General features: G+C 38.3%; 1 protein-coding gene across 1 annotated transcript in view; it reads left to right on the forward strand.

Moving 5' to 3' along the window:
- Positions 1–723: 723 nt before the first annotated feature.
- The window catches only part of PGR (progesterone receptor), a 36,646-nt gene continuing 18,269 nt past the window's right edge, over positions 724–19,100 (forward strand). Inside the window, exons 1-3 of the mRNA XM_017815961.1 lie at positions 724–1,883; positions 3,079–3,230; positions 16,341–16,457. Of these exons, the coding sequence (XP_017671450.1) occupies positions 724–1,883; positions 3,079–3,230; positions 16,341–16,457 (1,429 nt within the window). The remainder of the gene's footprint in view (positions 1,884–3,078; positions 3,231–16,340; positions 16,458–19,100) is intronic.

A 19,100-nucleotide genomic window follows, 5' to 3' on the forward strand; every position in this document is an offset into this window, starting at 1 on the left:
AGCGAGAGGACGGAGCACCGACCCTAGAGGTGAGGGAAAAGGACGAGAAGACAGAGAGAATGCCAGGATAGGCCAAAAAGCGCAGACCTAAGGCACACGGTGCCGGATGAGGTACGAGAGGGATGCGCGCGGCGAGAGACGGGGAGGACAGGCGGGGGAAGGCGGAGTGGAGGTGGAGCCGGTGGAAGTGCTGCTGGGGGAGCCGCGGTGCCCAGAGGCAGCGGAAAGAGGTGGGACCTGGAGGGGCGAGCCCGTGCCCTGCAGCGCAGACCCTTGGTAAGGGACCGAGCTGGCGGTGAAGAGGGGCGGGGAGGGAGGGACGGACGAGGGGGCGTGGAGCCGGCAGCCAGCCCGCCCGGGCAGTGGGAAGCGGTCCAGGGACCAGCGGAGCTCGGAGCAGGGGGGCAGCGAGCGGCATCCCGCCCGCCGCCGCCAGAGCCTGGCGGGAACCCTGCCTTCCTGCCTGCCCCCTGCACACGCTGCCATCGTTTTTCCTCTCCAGGCTGCACTGCTCCCGGCTTCGTGTCACCCCTCTCCCGGCGGCAGGGACCGGGGCTGAGCCGCCCCCGCGAAAGCAGCACCATGTGAGCGGGACCTGTGCCGCGGCCGCAGCGGGCACGTCGAGGATGTGAAGAGCCGCCCGCATCCTGCACCGCCCGGCCTCCCGCCCCCCGCCACTGCCCAGCCGCCGACTCGTCGGTGTTCAGCGCTACCCGCGCCAACATGACCGAGGTGAAGGCCAAGGAGCCCACAGCGCCTCCGCCTGCCAGAGACGGGGCGGTCCTGCTGCAAGGACAGCCTGGTCGAGACCCCTTCCGCAGGGAAGCGGAACCCATTGACATCTCCCTGGACGGGCTGCTCTACCCCAAGAGCAGCGACGAGGAGGAGGACGAGGAGGAGGAGGAGGAGGAAGGGGAGGAAGAGGAAGAGCCGCGGCAGCAGCAGCTGGGACAGGAGGAGGACCGGGACTCCTTCTCCTACCGGCCGGGGAGCGGCTCCCTCTCGGACAAGGACTCTCTGGACACCGTCCTGGACACCTTTCTGGCTCCCACGGCTCATGCCAGCTCCGCCGTGGCCGCGGCGCCCTGGTCGTTCTTCGAGGTGGAGGCAGCGGAGGCGCCCGACGGCCCGATGAGCCGCGGCCCCTCGCAGAAGGCGAGCGAAGCGGCCCCAGAGGCGCCCGGTCCGTCGCAGCCCCCGCCGCGGCCCGCCCCGCTCTGGCCTCCCGGCGATGCCCTGACTGCCGCCAACCTGCCGTCGGGGGGCGGCGCGGAGGGTCCCGCCGCGGCCCCCAAGGACGATGCCCCGGGGCTTCTGGCGTTGCCTGGCGGGTCCCGGGAAGGGGACCCGGGGCAGGAATACCTGCACGTGCCGCTTCTGCCCCTCAATTCGGCCTTCCTGGCCTCCCGCACGCGGCAGCTGCTGGACGGGGCGGAGTACGAGGGCAGCGGGGTGCCGCGATGCTCGCCCCCCGCCACGGACCTGCCGGGGTACGGCTTCCCCACGGGGGATGCCAAGGAAGGGTCCTTCGCCTACGGCGACTTCCAGCCCGTCCTGAAGATCAAAGAGGAGGGTCTCGGCCTCGCCACCCGGTACCCGGGCGGCAGGGCCACCCCCGCGGCGGGCTGCTCCGACTACCCCTCGGCTCCGCGGGCCGGGCAGGAGTCCTCGCTGGAGTGCGTCCTCTACAAGGCGGAGCCCACCCTCCTGGCCAGCGCCTATGGGCCGCCGGCTGCGCCCGACAGCCTCCCTTCCACCTCAGCCGCGCCGCCGGGGCTCTACCCGGCCCTGGGGCTCAACGGGCACCAGCCGCTGGGCTTCCCGGCCGCCGTGCTGAAGGAGGGCTTGCCCCAGCTGTGCCCGCCCTACCTCGGCTACGCGCGGTAAGGAGGGCGACGGGGGCAGCGGGCCGGGAGATCGCTCTGGGCGGCGGGAAAGCTCCGCGCATCCTCCTGCTCCGGAGGGGCGGCCGTGCCGCGGGATGGGCGCTCCGGGGGTGCCGAGACGAGGGTGGGCGAAGTTTCTCTCGGCTAAGGCCTTTTTGGGTTTTTAGGCAGTACCTGCAGCCCCCGTTTCCATTCTCCTCGCTGTTCGAGCACGCCGGGGTGTCTAGGGCGATGTGAGACTGGCACAGTGTCAGTTTAGCAGCTGGCACCTCGCGGCTCTTTCAGGCGCGGTAACGCTCCAGGAGACGATGGCTAATTGTCGCTGCGGTGCTTCAGTGCCGTCCGATGACCGAGCCAGTGCCCGGCTCCAGAGAGGGGAGTGTTCTCCAGATTACCCTCACTGGCAGCGAGACCATACTCATCAATACCTAAATATTTTCCAAAACTTTATTTCCGATTTGAAAAAAAAAAAGTTGATTTCACACAAAAAAAGAAAACAGAAGTGCTTGTATATTGATTTGCTAGAATGAAATTGGGTGCTATCATGGCGAGATGTGTGTTACCTAGAAATACGTGCAAAAATACGTACATATAATGTTACCTTTTCAGCAGAAATCCCTTATTTTTTCTGAGTACAGTGGTTACCTCGCTTAGTCTGTGCCTTTTGATGGAGAGAAATTGGAAATATCCCTGATATATCCCCATCAGAGTTAGTTACTGCTGAGAATGCTGCAGCTGAATGGGGGGTGGTAAACTGATTGTTAAAGACTTTTCTAGCTGAGATGAAATTTAGTTATTTCCCATGTGAAAGAGGCCTTTGAAATTCAATTGACTTCTATCTGATTCTGTCTCTGTACAGGAAAAAAGAGTATCAGTCACTATGACTCCACTCACTAGAGTTGTTGATTTGAGGAAGATGAACATTTTGGCAAAAAGTTTCTAGATTGTACCTTTTTAAGCTAAATGGATTAAAATATAACTTTATGCTTTTTGCCCACTGCTTTCCTATAGTGCATAGTAGAGACAAACCCTTACGCTGAAAGGCAGTCATACTTTATTTTTTTCTTGTCCTTCTGTAGCTTGATTACAAATTTTAAAATAAAGTTTTTAGTATAAAATTGATCAATACAGGTAAGTAGTTAACCGTGCAAAGCCAGATCTTTCATTTCTCTTAATTCTCTTTCTTTTGAAGGCCAGATACAGAAGCCAGCCAAAGTTCTCAGTACAGTTTTGAATCACTACCCCAGAAGATTTGTCTCATCTGCGGTGATGAGGCTTCTGGTTGCCACTATGGAGTACTTACCTGTGGAAGCTGTAAAGTCTTCTTTAAAAGGGCAATGGAAGGTACTATATAATGCCATTGTTCCTAATTATCTGAAATATATCTTCTAGGCACTGCTAAGGACATACTGTTTATTTATTGTTTGTCTTTATAAATATTATCACTGTAGTAAATTCTTTTTGTTCTGTTGACTGTTTAAATATTACAGTGAATACTGACAAAATTATTCCACTTTTGATTTTTCTAGTATTACTTGTTTTACTTTACTTATTTGCTCTTAAATGCTATATTACTGCTTATCAGTTAGTCATTTCAGGTAGTTTCATAAAAATGTTGTGTGTTACACAATTTGTTTTAAAAAGTGTAAATGCCGCTCAAAGGAAAATATTGCAAATATGAACAAATGATAAGCAGATAAGAATTTATTTTGGCTTTGTTCTGTTTTTGAAGTCATGGAATTTTTCTTGCTTGCAGGATGCAGAGTTTTGGTTTCCTGAGAATTATGGAAGTATTTGAATTTTCACTGAACTATTTCAAGTAATAAAACCAATAATCGTGTTTGAATTTTTTTCTAAATAGACGTTAAATTAGAAACTCAAGCTGTAAGTTTAGTAAATCAGTAGCAATACCTATGTTTCTTATTTTCTTTTTTGATTGTTTTATATGCCTTGTCCACTGAGATTTTAAATATTAATACAAGAGCAGATTGTTTTATATAGTTCAACAAATGAAGCAGTACAACAAAGTCTTCTACTTTTTATACTTTGTCTCCTTTTTTGATTTTTATTTGATCCTGTCAGAACTAGGATATTCAATTTTCTGTTCCATATACTTAACAAAACCATTATTACAATGGATAGGATTCCTTCAAATAATAAAATTGTATGATGTATTTTCTTGTTGTGATACATAATTTCTTCAGCTTTATAGAGTTTATTACTTTCCAAATTGGAAAAGTAAAAGCTTAGTGAACTAATGTCATTAGAATTTTTGTTTCAGTGTGCTGTTGCTTTCTACTTTAAGCTTATGCTCATGTTCTTCCTTTAACATATTAGATATTTGCAAAGTGATAACATTGGACTAGGTGGTCTAGGTGAACTTTTGAGCTAGTACCGCATTTTCTCTAATACATTCAAACGGGTTTCATGAGAAAGTTGTTAGAAACATGTGTGTTAGGCTGCAAGGCTCTAGAGTGCAAGTCTCAGGAGTACATTAAAGTTTCACTGACTGTGCTAGCTGGTCCCTTGGTTTGGCTTCACATTTTTTTTCTATGTTTTGCTACGTCAACCATATACTTTTTTTAAAAAAAGTCAGGAAGCTGAAGTTCTAATGCGGAGTGTAGTGTAATATATGAGTGCCATATTTTAAAATAGGTTTTATTTTTGCTTTTCACCTGTAAAATAATATTGCAATTTTTTTCTTTGAATTTGATTCTATCACTTTTAGATTTCTTCTCTTTCCTAATTTAGTATCCAGTTGTATTTGTGCGGTAGGTGAACCTGCTCAAAAACATATCTTATTGTTGTTTACCAGAAGTATTTTAATGGTAAATGTCAAGAAGGCATATAAATTGATAATAGAAACCTCTTAAAGTTTTTTCATGGATTATTCAAAGTGTGTAGATAAGAAAGTAAATAATATAGTAGTATTAAATTTGTTGGAAAATGTAGTTTATCTTAATTACTTCTGTGATTTCAGATGTGTTGGCTGTTTCAAATCAAATAGCCTATGTAATTTTTGTAATTTTTTTTCACAGAAATTGTCCTATTCATACGCCATTTATTTTACCTTCCCTGGTGTATGTACTGTATTGGTTAAATGCTTCTGTTTGGATAAAATGGACTGTTATGTTATCCAGAAAACTCTGTTTTTTCCATCTCTAATCTTTTTGAAATGAAACCTGAGTTGATTTAAAATACTCAGACTGAACAATCATTTAAAACTGTGTAAGCTAACCTAGAAATGTTTCTATACTAATTGTGATTTAATCATACATATGAATGTAACTAGTAGACACACATGTAGCTTAGCAGGGGGTCAGAGTTGTGTGAGGATCACAAACATTACTTAGAAGGTTTGTTGGCACTGAATTCTTAAATATATATATGATTTTGTAGATATTTACTGTCTTTTGGGTTATTGGTTCCCCATATGTGTCTATATATACATGAAGAAAAGGTTGGTGTTGATATAATAAACATATTTTTCTCTAGGCAGAATCTTGAAGTAAGGTTAAACAAAAATGCAAGTCATTTTTTTGGGAACCTGTAGTACAGCAGATATGAAAAAAAGGTAATATTGCAAGTGGGTAGAAGAAAAAGGACAAAGATATTAGGGTGGCATTTTTTTTAGGAAACATTTTTTTTTGCATTTAGAGGTGGTACATTTTCCAGTGGACTCTTACAAATAACTGATTTGCCAGTCTGTAGATTCACTTAATGAACAAACAAATTGCAAGGCTTTTAAAAAAAGCTTTAAAGTTCTCCTTTAAGTATATTGAAAATAACAAAAGTTAGTGTTATTTATACTCAGTTAAGAAATTTGAAAAGATAAAATTGGATTCAGTATTTTGATGGGGTAGTGCCGTTCCTTATCAGTGAGCTGAGAGTGACGAGAAGTTTGTAGTTAGCAATCAAAAGAATTCAGAAATAATATTCAAAATGCTTTCAAGTATGTAGAATTACTATGTTTGCAAAGTAATTTGCTGTTGATGATCAGGCATTATTTAAGTGCTACCAATATACCTCATTCATGGCAACAAAAAATAGAGGAGAATATTTCTAACAGGGCATTAGGAGAATGAAGATTTTTAGCACTAAATTGTCAAACAATCATTAGTAATGTCTTACAAAATTCCTTCATGTAAAACCATGCAGGGTAATTATGATCGAAGTGGTTGTGGACACCATGGTAAAATGTCTACCCCTGAAGAGGAACCCAATGTTTAGAGTTTTGGGATTCTGGAATTACACTGTTGCTAACACGTGATTTCTTTGTAGCCTGCATTCTTGCCTTCTTGCAGAAAGTGCCTTCTTTGCAGTAGTTTTAAAATTAAAATTTAAAATTACCAAAATCCTGAGAAAAATTCAAGGTTCTGTTTTTCCTATAATAAAGTTCCACTTCTCATTTTTGTTCTGTATTTATATGTGCACTTTGTTTATATTATCAATGTCTAAGGAAAAGCAGTTGCCCAAACCCGAAGAGTTTGAGGCCAACTCAAATGGATGATATTACTGCGGGTTGGTCAGAAACTACCTCTTGGTTTGTTTAAACCTGGAAAACTATTTCAAAATTGATCAACTAATTGAATAGCAAATTTTTCTAGTTTTAATATGTGCTTCAAGCTCAGGCTAGCAACTCTTTGCAGACAATGGCATCAGGGAACAAGCTCAAGCATGTGTAGTAGGTAACATTTAACTGACCAAGTGTGAACTTTGCCTCTCTCTGAGACCTGAATTTGATAAACAGAAAGTAGGATTTCCATCTGTGTTTTCACTATCTGTGTATGGAGAGGTACAGTGGAGGAATTGATGAGGAGCTACACCTACACAGTAAGAAGGCTGTTTATGACTTCAATCAAACTTAATGATAAAGCTTATCTAAATTTTATCAGTGTTATGATAGGCAGTTTTGTGATGACAATGTGATTCACTATGTAAGTAGTGAAATAATATGCATAAGGAAAATTGCTTGTCTAAACAATTGTGCTTTTCCATAGCTAAAGAATGTAAAATGACACAACATGCCAAGTATTTAAAAAAAAAAAAAGACCAACCAGTAGTAGAAAATCCTCTTTGAAAACAAAGAGAAATGCAACACCACAGAGACCTTTTCGGCTGTGAAAATGAGGAGAAAAAGGAACCTTTAACACCTGTCTCATAACTCTGCAGGGACTTCTAATTTTTAATCCAACTTTTCAGACTGGATCTTGGGAACAGAATTTGGTACAGCATGTACTGTAAACCTATAGTGGTGAAATTTTCGTTAAATAGAAAACATACAAACACACAAAGCATACATTTGGCAAGTTGAGAGATAAAAATGCTTTTCACTCAGTATGACAGATTTAATGTTACTGAAGTTCTTTTATTTTGCACGGGGCCAAAATATGTTACTGTGCAATAACCTAAGTGTATTTTCAAATTCAAATATACAAAGTAATACAAGTGGAAAATGTCACTTTTGTGAGTTGAAAGAATTTGCATCATGAACGGGAAAAGAAAAAATCTGCATCTGAGATGCAGTTGTATATCTTCATTGTACTTCTGACTTCAAAAATACTTGCTGTCCAGCTATTTGGTAAACAGCAGTTTGATGAATGGATTTGTATGAGGCACAATGATTGAGAGAGCTAAGGTAGCATTTTTTCTGGTTGGCTTTTGTGCTAATGCTGGGTTTGCTACTGCTCTCATCTTGACTTACTAGTGTTTTCCTAATAGACATGGCATAGAACATAATCAGCTGCAGAAATGTCAATTATTAAATTTTTTCGTTTAACTTTTTACAGTGTTTTGGAAACAGTATCAAATATTATCTTAAACATCTTTTCAGGTGGAATACTAGTTATTCCAGGTAGTGTAAAACTACATGCTTTAAAGAGCACCAGCAACTGACTGGTCAGAGTTGTTAATACTCTGTTCTAATTTCACATGTGCACAATGTGAGTAACCTGAGCTGCTCATCTGAAGTTCACTTTATAGTGAATGGAGAGAAACAAAATTTTAGGAAGAAGTTCACTGACTTATTTTTAATACATACTTAGGGTAAAAATAGCAATACTCTAACAGTGCTGCAGTAACTATTTCTCAGCACTGAGTATAAAGAAGTGTTGGCTGAGCATGTATGCTGTCTGCATTTGGTGACATGATCCCACTGATTTCACCAGAGTAGCTAATATGTTTATGTAGAATATAATATCATAAGCATATAATATCATAAACATATATCATAAGCATATAAAATACTCACTTAGTATCACTTATTTTTAAGTATTATATGTAAAGTATTATAGGTTATAATTATATCATTTCATTTATAAAAATAATATTTTAAGTATTAAAATACTTGTAGATTATATAACATAAGTATATTAAATATAAGTATTTATAGTAAAACTGTTATCTGTTAAAAATAGATTTGGGGTTTATGTTGTCCACCTCCCTAAGCTGTTTATCTGTTCCACAGTACTCATGATGTACTACGAGTAAGGAGTGATTTTTTAGAAACCGCTAAATGGAAAGACTTAACAGATGGTATGTTACAATTTGCCATTATGCGAATAATGATATAGCGATATATGACTGCACTTCAGAGGTTTCCTGGTTATACTTAACCACAACTCCTGCATTTAAGCTGCTGCTTAATGTCAGTTAACAGCTGAGGACATTGCAACAACATGGAGTCTTTTGCAGTTAAAACATGGGAAGAGTTACATGTGGACATTGAGGTCCAGCAGAATATTACCCTATTCTTGTCCTATTGTGATTGCATCTTCCCTTATCCTCAAAGACAATATTTTATGTGAGAATTGTTTCACCTAGCTGTAGGCATTACAATGTGAACATCTGTATTTGAGTTAATCTCTTTAAATGTCCTTTGAAGAGCAATAGGCTATTAAAGAACCAAAATTTAGACATTTACTCAAGGTAAATGAATCCTGAAGTGCCTGTTTTGCTCTTGTGCCCAAGAAGGCAATGTATGCTGCTTGTTTTGATGGATGTCTATGCTTTAGAATCTAATTACTCAAATAGAATCAAATCAATCTAAGGTGTTTCAGTCAACAGGCAGCAATAACTGGGGATTTTTTGCACATTGCTTTTTTCTGCTGCTAATGTTTCTGGATTTTTCTACCTTTATTACATATACACCTTTACTACCAGTGCCCCTGTCCCACTGGTTCAGTTGTAGGACAAGTCAAGGAATATAAGGAAAATGTATATGAAAAAACTTACCATGGCAATGTGCTATGATAGTTCCAGTAAAATCAGAATAATGGGATGACTAAAATGCACATATAAAGCTTATGTTGATAAAAGAATATCATACTCAGGGATCAAAAGAAGAACAAATTGTACTTTAGTAATGTATACCTCTGAAATAGCTGGTGCGTTTTTAAAGTTGGTTTTGTGTCCAAATCCCATTTTCTATATTTGTAAGAAATAGACCCTTACTGACAACAGTCCTGACACTTCCATCATTTTACGTATTTATATCAGTGATGTAGTTAATTAAAAATTATGACTAAGGAGTACTTGTGACAAAATGCCATAAAAAGAACTGAAAATACTTACTTGAAGAAGCCACCATCTCTTCCTAAATGGTATTAGCTGTGGAAAATGTTTGTTGTCAGTTCCCATATTTAGACTCAAAGACTTTATGAGTTTCAAGTTGTTACAGTGCTAAACAGTTTGGTCAAACCAACTGAAAATCAGTATGAAACAACATTCCTAATTTTGCAGTTCATGATAGTTTCTCTGAATTATGACTTAATTTTGCTTCATCTTGTTTTTCTGTGGGTTTTGTTTTGTTTTTCATGTTGAAAGTGACAGAACAGACAGGGAAATGTAAAAAGATAAAAAACCACAAGGGTTGTAACTTCTAGGTCTGTCCAGAAATGAATGAAAACAGGATAGGCACATTTAATCGCTCTGTTTTGTAGATATCATGAAAAAGTTGCACAGTTTGCTCTCTTGGAGAATTGATTTTGGAAGGAAAAAGACAATGGTATTGCAGGATTCACAGCAAAAGGCAGGAAGATTTTTCAGATCAGGCTACAAGAGAAGGAAAGAATCAATCAGAGTTGTTGGAGACATTGAAAGTGATTTGTTGACTAGAATGAAAACAGTGCAAGGTACATGGTGCTTTGAAAATGGTGCTTCCCTTCTAGAGAAATCAACTTTGTTTTGTCCATTTAGCAAAAAAGCCTGACAGATGAATGTAACAGTACCTGCTTAAAACCAGCAGTCAGTGGAGTGGAAGAGTACCGAAAGTTTGTTGTCAAACATCAAAACTTACTTGTAAATATGTTCACCAAAGCAAAATACACTATAGGAAAACATCAGGTTTAACTTAACAATGAACATTTTGGAGTTTTACATTCTCTTTGAACAAAATATTTCTACTCAACACTTTTTTCATCACGTGAGTAAGGCAAATGAATGAAAGACTAGTTTCACAAAGATAAATTACGAATACCTGTTGTAATCTTGAACCCCACTGCAGAGTACATAGATTAGTAAAGGCACTCTCTCAGGATATAGGAGTTACGTTTGTCCTCTCCAAATGCCTGAAGGGAATAAAACAATCTCTCTATGCTGCCCTGACCATACAGTTGGATTACCTGGAATGCAATCATTCTTTATTGCTTTCACTTTGAACTATATTATTATGAAGAAAGAAATTCCACATTATTTCAGTTAGACTCTAGGATGGAACATATTCATAAGTTACTCTGCTATCACTCTTTGTCCTCTTTGGTCCATTGAATGCTATATTCTTTGCCGTGAAGCAGACTTGGATGAATAGCAGGTCTTTATGCCAATATGGACTACAGAGTAGTAGTCAGGACACTTGCTTAAGACTTGGGAATGAGAATTTTACTTCAGTGGGCAAAGAGGGAAATGGAGACTGAGTTCCCCACTAGCTACTGGATGATGTGTTTTTTGGGTAGGTGGCTAGCGTCTGAAGTTTTTGTTCAGTGACTTTTTTATTTTTAGAGAAAACATTACCACAGAAATGAAATTGGTATTAAATGATTAAAAAAAGTGTTATTTGAGATGTGTGGAATCTTGGTGACTGTAATGGCATATAATAGTATACAAGGACATGAAGGGTGCATTTTCAGTATTACAAACTCTGTAGTATAGATTCCTAGTTGTCCAAGACCAAAGCTCATAAACCCATATAGTGAGAGGTAAATTCAACCCACATTTGCTGTTTTGCATATTGAAAAAGTGTAAATAGAAGAGTGTTACATTTAGATCTGGGCAAAAGTCTATTTAGCTGTGCTTCCCATTTTATTAGGCTGGACTGTTTACCTAGTTGTGGAAAACCTGACTTGTCAGAGCATGTTCAGGGTAAGGATTACCCTGTATTTCTCTGACAAGTCAGGTTTTTCACAAGCTGAGGACTAGCCTAGTCCTTTGTCTTAGCTTCCAGAAGTCAGTATTACTAAAAAGCTACATCTGCATCATTATATTTATTTGAGGTGTACAGGTGAACTTATTTCCCATTTTTTAAATTTTAAACCCATGGTTACTGTGGGCTTCCAGAATTCATTTGTGTGTGGTTTTTTTTTTTTTTTTTTTTAACCTATTGATTTAATTGGTATTTTTTTAAAATTATAAGAAGTAAAACATACTGCTAGAAAATTATTGACCAAAACCTTGAGCTAGCATTCAGGAAGCAAAAAGTTGACACTGGGAGACATTTGGCAGTAAAATAATTTGCAAAGAGATTCAATACATATCTGCAGTTTTTAGATAGAAATCTAAAACTAGACTAAATAAAACATCATGATATGTTCTGCAAAGAAGAATCCTCCAGAAGTTGATGATTTTATACAAAAGCATTGCAAATTAAGAGAGATGCAGGGAGACAGAATCATATATGGGAGAGAGAAAAAAGAATTGAGAAAGTACGGTTCTTAGCAGATAGGAGGAACTGAGGGTGTGCAAAACCAGTGCTTTGCTTCTGTGCAAGGTTACAGCAGTTCAGCCCAGATGCACTTGCCCAAATAACTGACTGCTGTATCTGATACCCCAGGTGCAGATAAAGCCTTATGTTTCCATATTTTGCACATCTGCAAAGTCTCTGCAACTCATGAGTTTACTCGAGTGATTTTAAGTGACTTACAGCATGTCAGTGAACTCAGTTAATAGTGCAGTTTTTAAAGACATTGTACATGCTACTTCCAGCACTATTTGGATTAAAAACCTCCCAGTATAGCAGTAGTCATTACAGTACTTAAAATCGTGTTTGCTTGTTTCATTAGAACTTACACCTTTCCTAACACAAATGGATTTTGATGGAAGGTAAGAAAAATGGTATCCTACAAGAATTTGGAGCATTTGAGCAACAGATGAAATTGGATTTTCTCAGCCAAGCTTTTCACAAGCTGATACAGTGATACATTGAGAGGGACCCTCCATGTGCATTTTCAAAAAGCGGTGAAAAGTAAACATGAAAAGTAAACCTTAACACTGGGTGAAGCTTTCTGAAGATGCGGTAGTTTCCAGAAAGTTACCAAGTTCATATTTTTGTAAGAAATGCAAATGCCAACCTTTAATTTCAAACCTATGCTCTAGTGATTATACTACTATCCTGGTCTTTTCTGAGGTTTTTGGTTGGTTAGTTGTTTTTTTTTGTTTTCCTGGTTACAATTACAGTAGTAATATAAGAGATACTGAATGTCAAATGACCAATTAAAGGGTAATTTTACCTAGACAGTGGGTTTTGGATACTTTGTGCATATTAGTAACTTCAATGCTCATGTATTGAGGACAATTAGTTCAAATATAGATGATCTCAAAGACTGAGCTATAGCAAATGTGTTTTCAAATAAATATTTTAGCATCCCATGAAAACATTCCAGACATCTTCATCTAACTAAACATTGTCCAATAATTTTGAAATTAACTAAATATCTGGCATGTGTTCTACTTCTTGCACCATCTCTCCTTCAGATGGCTGCTGCCCCTAAAATATTAATGTCAAGTAAGTAACAGTTTCCCAGAACCCTGCTCTGCACAATGATAGAAGCGATTTCAGATGAGTACGTTCATGCAGATTTTTCTATTGATATAAGATTGAGATAATAAAAAAAAACATTTGACAGATGAGACTATGAAAAATACTATATGATTGAACCTTACATGTTTTTCAAATAAGTTGCAGCTGAATCAGAATGAGTGGAATACACTTAGGGATGGAAGGTGTTGGGGAGACTTGGGATAGAAATCGGTGAAGTGGAAAACTCACGTATGAAGGTGTAATTCAAATGCAGGATATGACTGTGGTTTTTTAATAGTCCTGAAAACATGGAAGTGGTTAACATAACCAGCAAGAAGTGCCTGAGATTTTGTCATCACAATCTCATGGGAGGGTTGAGTTGGCAGAGTTTTGGCTTTTTCTTGCTTCTTTTTTTTTTTTTTTATACTAGTATTGTGGAGGAAATAAACTAGGTGAAGACATCATAAAGATTAGGTCATTGGTCATTATTAGAGTTTTAAATACAGTTTATGAAACAAATGGAAATGAAATAATATTAATTTATTGAAGATCAAAGCAAATTTTACTGTGCCTGAATTCTAGTAACAGATTTTCTTTCTTGCATATAATGCACCGGGTAGAGAGATTATTAAATCTTGTCTAATCTGAAACTTTACAACATATGAATATCAAAGAGTAGTTCTCATAATTGTGATTAATTTTTGATTTGTTTTGCAAATGGGAAAAATTTTTTTCAGTCTTAGATTTATAATAAACAGTTTTTGGGTTGCAATGTGATGAAGAAGTAATTTCTGCATTTTAAATTGAAGTGGAAGTTGGCTCTACTGATAAGCCCTAAAGTATGAAAATTTTTTTAAGAGATGTAGCTAAACTTAAATGTATAACTGTAAATTTAAAATTTTGTAACTTGATTTGTGATGCTTTATCTTAGGTGTGCAATATTGGAACACTATCATGTAAATAATACAGGCTAATAATACAGTGTATCAGTATAAATCAAGGTGTTAATTTCTGTTATTCCAAATAATTTCCTGTTCCAGCAGACAGTCCTTAGCCTCCTTTAGTAGTTAGAGCATGCACTTGGGCGTTGAGTACACAAATCACATACTCATCTCAAGAGTGAGTCCTAAATACTGACATAATTCTAGAATGTAGAAACAGTGTTCATTGGGTGCTCAAAGAATAATATTTCCTGATATGGTATTGGCTTTGGTGGATCAGCATTTTTCTGTGTCATTATGAGAGGAAAAGTACAACTTGAATGCCTATAGCACTGTGAGTTGCTTGCAAGTATTTAGTGTCATACTGGAAATCCATAGGCCATTTTTTGGTCTTGTAATGGATACAGGTTATATAGAATCAGACCATGTTGTGTAGACTCAACAAATTCCTTGGAAAAGCAGTCCAGAAGAAATCGCCTCTCAGGGGACCAAAGAAAACCCCCCAAGACAAGAACAAACAAAACTTTAACTACACTTAAGCATTCCTTTGTAAATTAAATGTACATTAAAGCACCAGAATGCCTCAGTGCTGAGATAATCTTCACAGATTTTAATTAAACTAATGGAGTTTTAGAATTGTTGTTGCTTATCAAAAGATTGAATGCCTTTTCCAGCTTATAAAGGCAAAGCAAGACAAGATAAAACTGCAAATAATCCCAAGGAAGAAATTTTCAAAATAAGTGCTTTGTTTACTGATCTGCTGCCAAAAGCGAACCAGATTTTTATTCATTCAGATACTTTCAGTAATGTTTCCTGTTAGGAGGAATCCAGGATTAGAGTTAATGGGAAAAAGTAAATGAGAATTTCTTTTCATTTGCTGCATTGCTAAGTACTTTTTAGATGCCAGGCAAAGGGTGAGGCAACTGTTTTTGTTTACTCAATGTTTTCTAAGCAAAACAAAAAAAGAAATTGTTATGAAAATTAATTTGAGACAATCAGGTTTCTTTCACTAAATCCAAACAAGTTGTTCTTAAAATTATGGGTAAGAGTAAATTATTTATGTTTAAAAATGTTAGCACAGAAACAAGTACATTGTTTCACATGGTTTAACACTAACTCTTTAGTTAGAATAGAATATTTTTTCTCCTGTATTTTCATTTCAGGATAAGTTTTTAGTTTGTGTTTCTTCTGTAGAGAAAAGCCATGGGTGAACAGTTGTTCATTTTACTCTGTGGAGAGAAATAGCAGAATAGGGTTATAAAGAAGGCTGAATAACAGTATCTGAGTAGAATAACCATCTTGGATTTGTTTACTGTTAGTGACATCAGATGGCTAACTCAAGAGTAATACTGATCTAGAAATCAGTGAAAATTTAAAAGGATTGGTACTGATATCTGTCCACATCCACAATATTCCATGAAGAAAGTATGCATGATACTGGTACATCTGAGATTTATCTTTAAGTTTTTGATCCAATTTATTGCTCTCAAAATAAAATATTTTTTTTGTTGTTTTCATGCTTTCATGCTAGGTACTGCTAAGAAATCAAATAGAGGATGACGTGCACGAACAGGCAGGATTTTAAAATTAGACCTTGAGGGGTAAACCTGGGCTTAATTTGAATTTATATGTGCATTTCTTCTTACTTATGTACTTATTTAGCTGTATTTATGTATTCAAAATTAATGCTTCATTGATAATTTCTGTGACTGATTTTAAAGAATACATTTTCATTCTCTTGAAGTGAAATTTAGAAATTTGGAAATATCATTGAAGCATGTGTTCAAAAAAATGAGAGGATATCAACTGAATTCAATTTTTTGCTCTGCTGAAAGCTAATTTCATTTAAGAGATTCCATTTTAATACAGTAATGACAGACTGTTTCTAAGATAGTCCTTCAGAATGAAACAATAACTAAGAGCTAATGTAAACCAAAAAGTTACAGCTGCCTTCTATTTGTCTTTGTTGACTGTGTTGGCTGCGTCTGGTCAGCTGGTATTTCAGCGAGTGTAGCACAAAACTGCCTCTCCATCAGAGAATAATTTAACTCTTCTAAGGCTATTTTTGCACTGCCCCAACTTTTTCATTCTGTTTTCTGTTGGAAACTCCACATCAATCCAAGCAAAAATTACTTAAGTTCTTAAAAACCAGGAACAATAACTTCAAGGAAAAATAAGTTTGAAAGAAACAAATTGGTCTGTCCTCATGCTTGATTTACTTAAGAAATGTTGTTGGTAGAATAATTTAAGTAGTTCGTGCTGCCTGCTAATGTATTTTGGAATTTCATGGATGGGGAGTTTCACTCTTAAACGGGCCAAATGAGTTATTATATTCAAATAGTAACACATGATTATTCAGAAATTAGCATAAAATGAAGGAGTCCTTTAATCGTTCAAGTATACTTTTTTGAATCTTCGGTTATTTTTGGGACATTTATATGCAGAAATAATTTTGTCCTGTTAGAAAATGTGGTATTAATCCTGTTTTTCTCTTACCTGCAGGGCAGCACAACTATTTGTGTGCTGGAAGAAATGACTGCATAGTCGATAAAATCCGTAGGAAGAACTGTCCAGCATGTCGCTTGAGGAAGTGCTGTCAAGCTGGTATGGTCCTGGGAGGTGAGCTGCTTTTCAAATCAGATCTATAAAGATAGGCAGTCAAGTACACTACCTTCAATCTTTTGAGCTTAAACAACATTACTTTGACACTGTAAAGGAAAGAACCACATTCAAATGTTATTTTTGGAAGAATTGCCTAATGTTTTATAATTTCTGAGAATTTTTCTTTAATGATTCTGGAAAACCTGAAACAAAAATGCCTTTCCATAGCAATCTCCCTGTGCTACTGTGTGCCCTTATTTTCTTGAAGGGGCAGGAATTACATCTTTGGTTTGAATTTATTAATAATTTTGGATCAGAAAATTTGATTTAGGAAAAAAATAAAGAAGCAGATTGAAATTGAGACTAAAATCAGGAGTCAGTACTGTTCCCTTCTCTTTTCTGTTATGCTCTCTAATTGTTTTGAGTACATGTCAACGAAATCAAATCCTTTTGTTCCACCGAAGAGTGCCAGGCAGTGGTTGCACCAACACTACAGACTTTGCATACTAGATGCTGGGAAATTCCATCTTTGTAATAATCCTTGCTGTAACATATTTGCCTTTTTTATACATATAACATTATTCAAAACAGTATTACTACAAAGGCAGAACCAAAATCATTGTTTGACCAGCTCTGGAAGACGAGAAAGCCAAGGGGTCCATAGTAGGCCATGGAAAATAGAGTAAGAATGAAGATTTAGGAAAAGAGAAGTTGGGAGATACAGTGCCTGCCTTTTAATATTTGGAAGAACTTGTAAGGTTTGATCAACTTGATCTCTAAAATATATCCCTTCTTGTGACGGAGGGGTTATACTAGATGATCTTTAAAGATCCCTTCCAATTCAAACCATTCTACGATTCTAATGGGTGTAAATTAATACAGATAAAAATTCATTTCTGGCTGTGAGTTTTGCACAACCAAGTGTTTGGTGACGATCTGACCTGAATTTTCATTTATGATAGCCTGGATAACACCAGTAACTAAACTCCATGCGTTTTAATATCACAGGCAGCAGTTTCAACAAGCAGAAGAGTGTGATGACACCAGCATTGTCTAGTCTTTTTGCTTCAGCACTGCTCTGCATAGTAATGCAACATAGGAGAATTTGCCAGCAGGGTTGACTTCATTCTACATTTTGTATGCATTTATGGATGCTAGTTTTACTAGTGGTTTTTAATATATACATTTTCCTCTGGGTGTAGGTACTTAAAATGGAAGAAGTTGGACACTTTTGCTAGCAATATTGATGAGATGGTATGTCCTCATTGGTGTATCCTCATATCAGGTTGTTATGTCCTCATACTTGAAACCAAAACCTGAGGCTTAAGATGCTCTGATTCTTTGTTCTTTATTATCATGTATGAAGAGAGTAAAGCCTTCCTTCTTCTCTTTGGATCACCGTTTTTTTTCCCCTCAGCTATTACTAAGCGTGACTAATTTCTCTGTATTTAATGCTAGGTCGTTCTATCTAGCCAGTTTATTTGTTTAGCCTTTTTTTAAGTATACCTAATTATAGCTGTCTTTAATTTTTTGAGGAGACTGCTGCAGTCCTAATGCAGTGCTTAATACTGAAAGGAGAAGGAAAGACAAATGTAGACAAAAAAATGAAGAAAACTGGAGTGAGATTATATTATTTGTAAATGATGACTTAAAATTCAAACCAGCAAAAAATCTGAAGGTTATGTTAACCATAATGCTCTTTCCTATGGTTACTGTTACTCTTCTTCTTTTTGCTCTTCTGCCATTTTTTAAACCTCCTATCATATGAGCTGTATTTCCTACCCATGACTTGATGTGCTGATCAGCACAGTATGATTCATATATGGGGTACTATAGGGCTTAGATCACATCCCCTGGACTTAAGTGATCAAAGGGCTGGGAAGCCTGCCATATGAGGAAAGGCTGAGAGAATTGGCTTTGTTCAGCCTTGAGAAAAGAAGGCTTAGGGGAGACCCTGTCACCATGTTTCATTATTTAAAGCGTGGCTACAAAGAAGGTGGAAACTCCCTTTTTACAGGGAGTCACATGGAAAAGGCAAGGGGTAATGAGTGCGAGTTAATACTGGGGAGATTTCAGCTGAACACAAGGGGAAAATTTTTCACAATGAGAACAACCAGCCATTGGGATAGTCTCCCCAGGGAAGTGGTGGATTCCCCAATATTAGACACTTTTAAGATGCAGCTGGACAGAGTTCTGGAACATTTTATCTAGACTATGCTTTTGCCAAGAAAGTTTGAACTGGATGATCCTTGAGGTCCCTTCCATCCTGGTATTCTATGATGTGTCCATAAGCAAATTTCCAGTTCTTGCAACAAATGACATACTTAGATACATCCTTGAGTATTTTAAATGAATCAGAATTTGCAATACTTTAAATTGCTTCTTGTGTTTACAGCCTGTATACCTCAAGATTTTTTGTGCATTTTCTGATTTCTGCCATTCAGAACTTACAGAGATACATTTTTGTTCTTTTGTCCCTGATACTTAGTTTCTCAATGCTACTCTTGAGTTCTTAAACTCAGACCTCTAATATTGAGTTACTTGAGTTACTAAATTCAGACCTTCAATATTGCTTAATTAAGGAGAAAGATTTCATAGGATATTAACGATAAGATTCTAAAAATTATACTAATTAAATTAAACTTGAAGTGTACACTTGGA

This window comes from Lepidothrix coronata, unplaced genomic scaffold (genome assembly GCF_001604755.1).
Source record: "Lepidothrix coronata isolate B3197 unplaced genomic scaffold, Lepidothrix_coronata-1.0 Scaffold53, whole genome shotgun sequence".
Taxonomy (NCBI): domain Eukaryota; kingdom Metazoa; phylum Chordata; class Aves; order Passeriformes; family Pipridae; genus Lepidothrix; species Lepidothrix coronata.